Source organism: Melanotaenia boesemani, chromosome 17, assembly GCF_017639745.1.
Source record: "Melanotaenia boesemani isolate fMelBoe1 chromosome 17, fMelBoe1.pri, whole genome shotgun sequence".
Taxonomy (NCBI): domain Eukaryota; kingdom Metazoa; phylum Chordata; class Actinopteri; order Atheriniformes; family Melanotaeniidae; genus Melanotaenia; species Melanotaenia boesemani.
The window spans coordinates 30,747,790-30,759,557 of NC_055698.1; the positions used below are offsets into that span (position 1 = coordinate 30,747,790).

An 11,768-nucleotide genomic window follows, 5' to 3' on the forward strand; every position below is an offset into this window, starting at 1 on the left:
AAAAGACTAAAGAGGAGCAAGAACACGTTCATGGTGAGTCCTGATGCTTTTCTGTTAACCAATCTAAGAAAATCTGAGGCGACAACATGAGGTAGAAGATCATTTTCTGACCCTAAACTAGCTAAAAAATTCATGTAAAACATTTAAACTAGACTCAGCTTCTTGATCAGTTATCATCCTGTGCGTCAAATGCTTTGGATTTTATTTGCTTACCTTCCAGCTGCAGAAATGTACCAATGAAATGAAAAATTTGAGGTGAGGTTTATAAAAAGGTTTAAGCTAAAATAGACCTGGTAAAATGTGTGATTTGCAGACGGCTGGACCGACTCTGAAGCGTCTGCATGATGAATCGTCCACAGAGCAACACAGAAGGTAAGAACGGTAATGTGGTGGTAAATCAGCAGGAAGGTGAAGAAGAAGCTGCAGTCTGATCTGAGAGGTCATCATCACACAACAACCAGACTGAACCTAACACACAAACTGGAATAAAACATTTTCTGTCACTTTAGGCCACATTTACTGTCCTATCACAGCAATATATGATCATATGTGATGGTTTATAAGTGGAAAAATAAGATTAAATGTTGGTTTAATTGTTTAAGAAAGGATCAATAAAGAAAAAGGATGTTTTCCTCAGTTTAAAATGTAAATAAATAAATCTCTGGTAAAAATTAAGAGGAAGTAATTATGAGGAAGGTCATCTATTTTCTCACGTAGAAGGTGTAAAAGAGACGTCATGTTTTCTGTTAGTCTGCTGTCGTTTTAACAGTTAGCAAATAAAATAAATAAATAAAAATACATTTTAAATCATTTAAACAAGGTTTAAAGTGAAGTTGAGACAGTGATGTTTAATCTGTTTTACCGTCTTTATTATTCGTGTCTTATCAGACTCAGTGACGTCTGATCTGTTAGTGGCGGTTATTAAAGATAAAGCTGGTAAAGTGGTTGTTTAGATCATTACTGATTCATTACTCTAATCAACATCCTGTCAGTCCTTGAATAAATTAACTTATAGGATTAATTATTACTTTATAGAACTGATCACTTATCTTTGAAAACTAAAAATATACTTAAGATAATAATAAAAATGTAAAAGAAAAATCTGTTTTTCTGTTTCATCTTTACTGTTTGAGCAACAGTCACATAGAAGAAAAATCCAGTTTAAGCATAAAACCAGATTATTTTGAGACTATCCGATGGTCAGTCCCAGTAGTGGAGATACTGGTACAGATGTCTCTCTGTGGGAATCTGATTTATACATGTTGAAAAGATTTCTAGTGTTTATTTTATCTTCCTAATGTGAGAGGTCTGTTAAATCTCCAGAAACAGAGCAGTGAATTGATGAGCAGATGTTCAGTGTTGGTTTTGTTGTGTTTCAGAGAAGCTGCTTGTTGTGTGTTGCTGTGTTTTCTGCTCCAGGTGTTGATGTGATTCTCCTCTAAATGCTCCTCAGGTGAAGCTGCTGCCTCTCGACATGAGAAAGCAAACAGAAGCTGGAAGCTGGTCCTGCTGGTTCTTTCTGCTCTGCTGGCAGCTGCTCTCATCGTTATTTACCGTCTCGGTCAGTTTCTACTTTTAACCAGTTAGATCATTTAAAAATAAAAAGACTGAACAAATATTTACCTGCTGTGTTTTCAAATATAATATTAATTTTATGTAAACATGATCACTCCAACTTTAACTGCTGTTTTTTTTTCTATAATCAGCTTTTGCTAATGTGATGATCAATCAAACCCTCCAAACCCTGAAAGAGGAGAATGAAGCTCTGAGGAAAAATCTCTCAGGTGAGACTGTCGAGGTTAGAAACTGTCCACAAGGTTCAGTCTAAAAGTCTCATTCAGCGTCACATCACTTTAACTTGTGACTCTTTGAGGATTAAATCTGGATTATTTACAACCTCCTTCACTTTCATTCACCAGACGACTGATGATGGTCTGTTTTCTGTCATTTCTCATGTTTCTGCTCAATATCTCAGAAAATGTTTTTCTATTGAGGTTCTGAAAGAAAAAATACTGAAGTTTTAACTTTTTTTAACCATCTTTTAAAAACAGAAGTAAAACCAGGAAGGTTGGAGGCAGTGGAAAGGTGGATGTATTGTGAAAAATGCTTTATTATGTAAAACACTTTGTGAAACTTTCTGTATGAAAAGTGCTCTATTATCTGAATTTTACTGTATTTGACTGTTTTTAAGTTCTCAGTAATAAAGCATTTTTCATATTAAAAACAATTCTTAACACACCTGAGTATATAACCTTACAGTTTTAAAAGCACACACCTGACTATAATCCATCTGTGTCTCACTCACACACACACACACACACACACACACACAGACACACACACACACACACACACACACACACGACCACAGGAACCACCCCGATCAGGGCAGACCAGGTTCCACACCAGTAAAAGACCTCTGGGACTGGGTGGCATCGACCCTGTGGACTGAGCACTAACCATCTTTTAAAAACAGAAGTAAAAACAGGAAGCTCAGATCAGACAAAATCTCCACCACCTTCTTCCTGTCCACCGCCTCCAACATGTCCTCTTCCTTCTACGTCTCCACCACCTGGACTAAACCTCAGTAAGTTCTGGATGTAGTTTTTCTACCATGTGTTTCCTGTGATGATGATTAAAGGAACATTGATGGACGGACAGATTCAGGAAGTTAGATTGTAACTGCAGGACAGAAGACGCCTCCTGCTGCCTCCAAATCACACAAACATGAACAGAGATTTCTTCCACCTGACTCACTCAAGTCTTTGCTGTTATCTGTTTAAAGATGAGAAACGTCTGAAGTGTGAAGCAGGCTGGGAGCCTCATGGAGAAAAGTGTTATTATTTCACCACCACTAAATCATCCTGGAAGGACAGCAGAGATGGATGTAAACTTAAAGGAGGAGACCTGGTGAAGATAGACAGCAGGGAGGAGCAGGTATGAAACACTGCTGCAGCTTCATCTTCTCACTTATTTCATCTCATCCTCGTGTTTCTTCATCTCAGCACAAAAAATCTCACAGAATCATTTTCATCAACTTTCCTGTTCAGGAATTCCTGGAGGCAAGACTGAGAGAGAAAATGGAGGAAGCTCAGGACAAGTTCTGGATCGGACTGACAGACTCAGAGGAAGAAGGAAGATGGTTGTGGGTGGACGGATCGTCTCTGGACACACGGTTTGTTCTGACAACATTTTGGTCCATTTCCAGAATCAAAGTCACTTTATTGAACCTGTTCTTTCTGTTCTTCATCTCTTAGTTTGAACTTTTGGAACAGCAATGAGCCGGATAACTGGACAGGAGAAAATCCTGATGGAGAGGACTGTGTGAGGATGGGGGAGAAAGGAGGATCTGCTGATCTGAAGTGTTGGTTTGATCGAGTCTGCAGTGACCCTTATAAAAGTATTTGTGAGAAAGCAGCAGAAACTAGATGAATTTAATCTGTAAGAGGTTAAAGTTTCAGCTTGTAAAACAATCTCAGTTCAGGATCCAGAAGCTGCAGCGATGCTGTTTTTATAAAGCAAAACATTTAATTTTCCTTCCAGACATGTTGAAATAAACATAAAATACTTCAATTATTTTAGTGTCCGATTTCTTCTCTTATTTCTCTCGTTATAATGTTTTATAACAGCAGGATCACCTGTAAAATATATTAAACTATTTTCATCCATAAACTCTCATGTTTGTTCTGATTTTTCTTAAGTTACAAATATTTATCTGGATTTAGGTCAAATTATTCATTGGTTTGAGAAGTTTCAGAGAAGCTGTGATATTTATTTCCCGTTGCTGTAACTTAAGTAAATTTATAGATGTTTAAAGTATAAAAAGTGTAATAAAAAGGACTATAGATATAAAACATGAGAAAAAAGAGTTCAGAGAGAAAAATGCAAAAGAAGAGCATAAGAAATGAACCAGAGGAGGGCCGCATGTCCACATCTGTTCCCTGATTATTTTTAATACGTGGCACACATGCACTTGGGAGCCGGTAGATGATTTGATTCAACATGAGTGTTCAGTTAAAACAATTTTCTAACAAATGTCTGTTTTCTTTATTAACGATGGCACTAATGAGCTTGTGGACATGGGTTGGTGTAGATGGGTGGGTGTCTGTGTGGTCCCGCAGAGCAACAGTAAATAAAAATCAATGTATTAACTGGCTGAAGGTCCGGGCTGTGTTATAATCTTGTAGACTCTTAACCACAGACATTGTAGTATGGTTGCATTCTGGGAAAACAGTGTTCAGGATCCTCCCAGATTAATCCGTTTTCTAGTGGTGCAATGAGGATGTACCACTACTTAATACCAGTACACATCTCCCCTCTATATCTGGAGTTTCATCAAATATAACGGCAACCTTTTTTTTTGTTGGCGGAGGTTATGTTTTCGCCATCTGTCTGTCAGATAGACATAAGGGCATTCGTTCAGTCCTTCTGCCACTAGCTTCACCTCATATCTTTTTCTATCCATGAGAGTGAGAAGATTAATACAACCGATGGAGAAAACCTCAACACAGATGCTGGGGTTTGTTTTCACCGGCAAGCTGTTCATGGTCACGTGACCACCGGGTTGTGATGTAGGTTTGTGCCCTCCCATGAGGAGACAGAAGCTCTAAAGCAGGGGTGCTCAATACGTCGATCGCGATCTACCAGTCGATCTCCAAGGTACTATTGGTAGATCGCATGACAATAAGATTCGATCCGGTCTGTTTGTTTCCTTAGCTAGGCTGTTATGTATTTGGCTTGTCTGTTAAGTGCCCTGAGGTGACATTGTCATGAATTGACGCTATACAAATAAAGTTGAATTGTTTTGAATAAAAAATAGACGTCAGCCTATCATCCATCCCGTCACTTGATTGATACACAGGACAACCAGTCTGATGACATCTGATTTTTTTTTACGTACAATTAGGTCACTGTGCATGCTGAAACAACGCCCCTAAGCGCTGCAAAGCTAACAAGCTAATCGTTGGTTAGCTCCCAGATTTTCGCTTTCGGGTTTTTCCTCTTAAACTTACAGTAAGACAGGGTATAAAAATGAGTGGGGGAGCTGGACCAAGTAAGAAGAAAAAAACGTATCACTTTCATATGGAATGGGAGGAGGACTTTTTTTTCACAATGACATTTTCAAAGTGCGTTTGTCTCATCTGCCAGTCTACCGTTACAATATCAAAGAAGGGAAATGTGGAGCGGCATTTTCGGACTCTTCATGGAAAATACGACACTGAATTCCCACCAAAAAGCGAGCTGAGAAAGACAAAGGTGAAGGAGCTAAAATCCCAGTTGTTGGGACAGCAATCATTTTTTACACAAGCTACTTCTAAAGCGAAAGCTGCCACTGAAGCATCATTCCGAGTAAGTCACATCATCGTTAATAACAAGAAGTCCTTCCAAGACGGAGAGATGGTAAAAGAGGCCTTCGTTGAAGCAGCTGACTCATTGTTCCGGGACTTTAAAAATAAAGCAGAAATATTGTCTTTGATCAAAGCTCTCCAGCTGTCAAGAAGTACAGTTATATGGCGCTGTGAAGCCATGGCTGAGGACTTAACCCAGCAAATGTGGAAGAAAGAAAGAAAAGACGCGAGGAGAGGACATATTTCAGTCGTTCAAAAACTTTGTGGAGAAAACCCAGCTCCCGGTGTACAAATTGGTGTCTATCACCACTAGAGTTGCCACTAGTCCCGTTTTTCCCAGAATTGTTCTCTTTTTTTACAAGCTGTCCCGGGAAAAATAAAATCTCTCCCGGGACACAATTTGTCCCGGTTTTTCGGGGAAAATGCAAAAACCTTATTTGATTTCCTTCGTTCTGTAGTCTACAGATGTCCTCTGTGTTAATGTGGCTGTACGTCACACGCAAGTGACGTGCCCAAGCGCTGAAAGTGGCCCGCGCAAGCCAAGCAGGCCAGGGAGGGAAACTTGATGGAAGACAGACAGCAAGCTGAATCAGGCGTCCGTCTTATTTTCGCCAAGTTTTGGAGTCTTTAATTAAAATGGGAGGAGAGACAACGGACGAGGAAGGAGAAGGAGCAAATTCATGTAAGCCACCGGCAAGAAAAAAACGATATACTCGTTACAATCCTCAACATAACATCTGTGTCAGAGAGACAACCTGGTTCACAACAAAGAGGTAAGCAAAGAAATTAGTTGTTCCACTGTGACGTTAGTATATCTTCACATTTAATCATGTTTTAATAGGTATGTTTATCTATTTATATGTAATGTAGAAGATGGCAGCAGCAGGCCAAGGGACTCCAGATCAAGAGCAGCAGATTCAAGAACATCTGTGTCAGAGAGACAGTCTGTGTCAAGAAAAAAGCAAAGGTACAATAAGGGGCAACAAGGAGTCTTACAACTTTGTATAGCCTAGATTACTAAATCAATGTAGTATAGTTTACCTATCATTGTCAAAGCAAATATGCTTCTGTTAGATCTTCCACTGCATATCTCTCCTGTCATGTCTCTCTCTGTGTTCTAGTGTGTTGGCATGGCTGCTCAACTCGGACGTCTCAAATATAGGGTGACTCATCAAAATTATCAGCTGATATCTACTCTGTTTTGCCTAGCAGTCAGCATTGTGTATGAGAGATTTTGATCCGTAAAAAATTAAAAATATTAACAGGACTTTGTCTCTGTCTCCTATGTCTGAATTTCATGTTAATTTAGTTTGAACTGATAATAATCCCCGATTCCTCTGCCCCAAACTTTATGTCCAGTGTCCCTTTTTTCCACAAATCCAAGGTGGCAACCCTAATCACCACAGATGGTGCACCTGCACTGATTGGCCACGTGAATGGATTTATTGCCAAGTGTAGGCAGGACGATGCTTTCCCAGACTTTCTGAATTACCATTGCATCATCCACCAACAAGCGTTATGCGCTAAAATGCTCAACATGAAAGAGATCATGGATGTCGCCTGTGCTATTCGAGCCCGATCTCTTCAAAGACGGTTATTCCGTGCACATCTGGAGCAGGCTGACTGCAACCACTCTGACTTGTTGCTACACACTGACGTGAGGTGGCTTAGCCGAGGGACATTCCTGCAAAGATTTCGAGAGCTCTGCCCGGAGATTAAGGAGTTTTTCCGTGCAACTGGGTATGCAGAATACAAGCAACTAAATGACGGTGAGTGGGTGTTAGACTTGGCATTTTTAACTGATCTGACAAACATGTTGAACGACCTCAATCTAGAGCTGCAAGGAAAAGACAAAACAGTGATCAATATGATCAGCTCAGTTAATGCTTTCAAACACAAACTGCAACATCTGTCCTCAAAGCTGCAGCGCCATGATTTGGCAAACTTCCAGAACCGGGCCTCAGAGCTGGAGATGCAAGGAAAGGCCTGTGTGCAACTTGACGGTGGACGCTACACAGAGCAGATTGACAACTGTCTGTCAGAGTTTGACAAACGCTTTCAAGACTTTTCTTTGCTCGAGCCAGTTGCTACATTCATGTGTTTTCCTTTTCGGGAAGATGTGGAGGTTGATTCACTCTCATCAAAAATTGCAACACTATTTCACCTGAACTCTTCTGGAGTGGAAGATGAGATATTCACACTACAAGCCAACATTGAGCTGAAGTCCAGAGCTCATGGACAATTCTGGAACTTGCTAGCAGAGGGAAAGTACCCCAACATGAGGAAATGTGCCACCTCCTTGGCTGCATTTTTCGGCTCCACTTATTTATGTGAGTCAGCCTTTTCCCACATGAAGATAATTAAGTCCAAGTACCGCTCCACTATGACTGATGAGCATTTGGAAATGTGCTTGAGACTGGCTGTCATCAGCTACTGTCCGGACTATGCATCCCTGGCTGATTCAATTCAGTGCAAGTCATCAGAGTGAACTTGGGTAATGGCAAAAAAATGTACATAATTATGTTGTGTTGTGCAACATATGTGGTTATGCAACTTACATCAACATAAGTTGTAAGAATCCTCAATATATTTCTCAATAAATATAATGGGTAGATCATTTTGACTTGGTCATTTCATAAGTAGCTCCCATGCTGAAAAAGTCTGAGCACCCCTGCTCTAAAGGAAAAATCCCTAACTCAAAAACTAATTTCCAGAATCATTGGTAAATATTTTATTTTCTTACCTAGATGTCTCTTTAGTCCTTTGTCTTTCTGATATCCTGCTCTTAGGTCTCTTGTAGTTGGTGAAAACCAGGAACGGCTCCACTGATTACCTTTCCCCTCAGGACTCTCAAAGTGGAATGTCTGCTGCTACAAACTGCCTCCCAATCTTTACAAATCTTAAAAAAGAAAGAAAACAGAAGAAAAAAAGAATAAGGTATCAAGATAACATGCTGATGAAATAAGAACTGGCCGAATATGTGTTAATACTTTCAATAGGAACATTGTGCTATCAGTCCTGGAGGAACTAAATTATGAAGTATCCAGACTTGAAAAAACAGCTCATTGATAATTTTTGAAAAAATTACTTCTAAAGTTAATTTCTATTACCTGTGTGTTTTGACTCAAAAATGAAATGTATAAAACTGTCCAGAATCCTGAAGACCAACTACACATCTGTGCTCATACAGAAAATAAAACATAATCATAAGTTACCTTACCTCTCGCTGAACTAGCTAAATAATTCAGGTTAAACTTTAAACCAAACCCACCTTGTGTTGTCATGATTTATAGGGGAGGTTTTAAATGTTTAAACCAGACGCACCCTCTTGTGATCTGTAGGGAAGGATCCACAATCCACTTGGGGAGCTGGTCGGTGGTTTGATGCTCAACATTGAGTGTCGGTCAGGACACAAACTGTTTTCTGTCTTCTTTATTGCTCATGAAGAGTCATTAATGATCATACTTCTGGACATGGGTTGGTATAGACGGGTGGGTGTCTGTCTGCTTCTACAGAGCAGCAATAATAGAAAAACAACCATGTTTATTAACTGGCTGGAGTGACATATTTTCTGTTTACAATAATATCTACAAACTCCAGTAGAGTTGAGTAGAAATACAAGTAAACAATATAATTTAAAATCATATTTATAGCAAATCCCTGAATAAAAAAGAATGAAATAAAAAATAATTATTAAAGATAATAATGAAATTACATAAACATATAAAAAAAACATTAACTAGCTGAAATAACTGACAATATAGTTCTAATAAATATTAAAAACAACCAGAAAATACCTAAGTTTATATTATTATCTGCAACATGAAATGAGCAGCAACAAAAATAAACAACTGAAGGGTTTAAATTTGCTGAATTTAAAGCAAATTTGACATCCTGATCAATAAGAATTAAACTGGTGAATTTAATTAAAATACCTACAGTGACACCTGCTGGACTAAATCTGTCATGACAGTTTCTGATGCTAAGCTCCGTTCACTCTAGTTCCATCATCTGATTACTCCAGATGAGAAACAAGTGATTAACCCACATAAACAGACCAAACTACTACAATGAGAGACACATAAAAACCAGCAAATAATTAACAAGGAAAAAACAAAGAAAATAAGTGGTAGCTAAATCACAAAAATAAGAAGCTAGCATGAGGAGTTATGCTAGTTAGCATGGTGGCTAACATCAGACATGTTAGTGGTACAGCTGATATTCTACATAAATGTACATGAACACGAATTAATACAGGATTAAAATGATCTACTAGCATTAACATAAAAGTTACGACAGTAGAACTATTCTGAAGAATCCACCTCACCAACTACTGAACTTGAGCTGTGATGAATGATTAATTTACCCTCCAGTAGGGGGCGCACTAGTGCCATGACAGCGATGTGGAGGCAGGAAACCGAAAGAGAATAACAAGTTTACATTGTAGTAGATTGTTTTAAAAGGTTATCTTCAGATCAGCTTTTATCTAGTTTTATCATTTTCTCATTGTTTTACCCATTTATTTAGTAATTACTTATTTACCACATTGATGTTATTTGCATTATTGACTTGTTTTTCTATTTAGCCCATGTCTTCTAAACCATTTTCATTCCATTCTTCTAGTGGCCCATATTAATTTATCTTCATTTTGTTTTATTGTGTTTTGTTTTGATTCTTTTTAATTCTAAACATCTTCAATTTAAATTTCCAGTGTTTTAGTTTGGCCAATACAGTAGGTTAGGGTTAGGACAGCGCTTGCGGAGAACATAATTTTATGTATGTGCGTGTGTGTGTTTTATGTCATGTATGTCTCATGGGGTATGAAGGACTTGATGGGTAAAGAGGGGTTTTTGTTAATTATTTTTATAATGTAAAGCACTTGGTGTCAACTACTTTGTATAAAAAGTGCTTTATAAATAAAGCTTGATTTATTTATTTCAATCAGTCAATCAAGCAGGTTAACCTGTAAAACATATAGAACAATTTTCTTTCAGCAGCTGTTTGTTCTCTGTTCATCTGTGTGTTTTAGTTTATGAGTAAATGAGTTAAACTGACCAGAACCCTGAAGACCAACTACGCAGGTTTTAAAAGGTAAAAATGGTTTGAGCTGATCCAGAACATCTGGAGTGTCTGCGTGGTGATCCGCCCACAGAACGTTAATGTGGTGGTAAATCAGCAGGAAGCTGAAGAAGAAGCTGCAGTCAGTTCTGAGAGGTCATCATCACACAAGCAACAACCAGACTGAACATAACACACAAACTGAAATTAAAGATTTTCTGTCACTTTAAGTGAAATTTTCAAGTGGCCATATTTAACAGGATCTTGACAGGAAAGGGAACAGAGAAAGAGGGGACGACATGCTGCAGAGAGCCCAGGTCGGCAGTCAAACTTGGGCATGCTGCTAAAACCAGATGAGCTAAACATCAGCTTTAAGCCAGATTTACTGTTTTATCTCAGCAGTATATAACAATGTGGTGCTGCATAAGCGTAAAACTAGTAGTTTCCAATACTGTTTTTTATTGCGATATTTAGGTTTTTTCTAGGGGTGATGTAAACGCAGCTTATGAGAATCAGGGTTTGAATCAGGACCAACATTTTGGTTTTATCAGCTCAGAAATCAAGATAAGACCAGTTTTCATTTCATTGGAGGTGGAAATGACCATTAATGCTTCATTTCCTCCTGTTGACATTACTGTACTTCTCCTTTGACATGCCTGAGCAGCTTATTTCTGAACTGCCTGCAGATGGTTCAGAAAACAGCTGCCAGGCTGTTAACTGAGACATGCAGAAGGAATCACATCACAGTTTTATCTTCCTTATGCTGGCTCCCCATCGGGTTCAGAGTTTAAAATCTCAGTCCATACTTATAGAGCCTTGCATGGTTAGTTTCTTGTTTATGTCAAAGCTCTGCTGCCGCTTTTACCAGAGAACCAGGAATCCAACCAGCAAAACCAGCAAAGATCCGGATCCGGGGTTGCTGGTTTTGCTGGTTATCCCTTGATTAAGACTCGGAACAAACGCTGACTGTGCATTTTCAGGTTGTTGCCCCAAATCTTTGGAACTGTCCCACTGGATTCAAGATCTGTGTCCTCTGTGGACACTTCTAACAAGTAGCTTAAGACCTGTTTATTTGAAGACGTACTACTACGTATTTTCTCAGTGACATGCCTTCCATTGATGGCTAATTCGGCATCCATCTTGCATCCTACCTGTACTGTGAGACCTCTTCAGGCAGTAAAAGTCTTGACTCTTGTCTTTAGCTCTTTCCCGTCCTCTCCTTTTCTTTTTTTCTTCCGATAATGCATTTCTTTGCTGAATCAGCCATGGTGCGCGTTCAAAATGACTGATGTGTTTATATCCGTTTGCTAGCAGGTGGCCTAGTGTGTAAAGTGAATCTCACCTGCAACGTCACGCAGCGTC

The 11,768-nt window shown here is 38.9% G+C and overlaps 1 protein-coding gene and 1 long non-coding RNA gene across 3 annotated transcripts; both read left to right on the forward strand.

The window, feature by feature from the left end:
• LOC121656596 (hepatic lectin-like) lies at positions 1–3,632 on the forward strand. Of its 2 annotated transcripts, XM_042011674.1 has the most exons (8): positions 1–33; positions 314–372; positions 1,454–1,561; positions 1,707–1,784; positions 2,477–2,587; positions 2,786–2,937; positions 3,051–3,175; positions 3,258–3,632. In XM_042011674.1, the coding sequence occupies exons 2-8, from the start codon at positions 342–344 to the stop codon at positions 3,430–3,432; spliced, it is 780 nt and encodes a 259-aa protein (XP_041867608.1). In that variant the 5' UTR covers positions 1–33; positions 314–341; the 3' UTR covers positions 3,433–3,632. The 2 variants fall into 2 exon arrangements, with proteins under 2 accessions (XP_041867608.1, XP_041867609.1); XM_042011675.1 differs by lacking the exon at positions 2,477–2,587.
• A 2,048-nt stretch (positions 3,633–5,680) lies between these two features.
• LOC121656599 lies at positions 5,681–6,615 on the forward strand. The gene is made up of 3 exons (XR_006013422.1): positions 5,681–6,121; positions 6,219–6,315; positions 6,470–6,615. It is a non-coding gene; the product is annotated as an uncharacterized LOC121656599 (long non-coding RNA).
• Positions 6,616–11,768: the final 5,153 nt, after the last annotated feature.

Coding starts and splice junctions, on each gene's coding strand:
- LOC121656596 (XM_042011674.1), top strand. CDS start 342: ATGATGAATCGTCCACAGAGCAACACAGAAG. Junction 2,588..2,785: donor ACCACCTGGACTAAACCTCA/GTAAGTTCTGGA, acceptor ATCTGTTTAAAG/ATGAGAAACGTCTGAAGTGT. Junction 3,176..3,257: donor GGATCGTCTCTGGACACACG/GTTTGTTCTGAC, acceptor TTCATCTCTTAG/TTTGAACTTTTGGAACAGCA.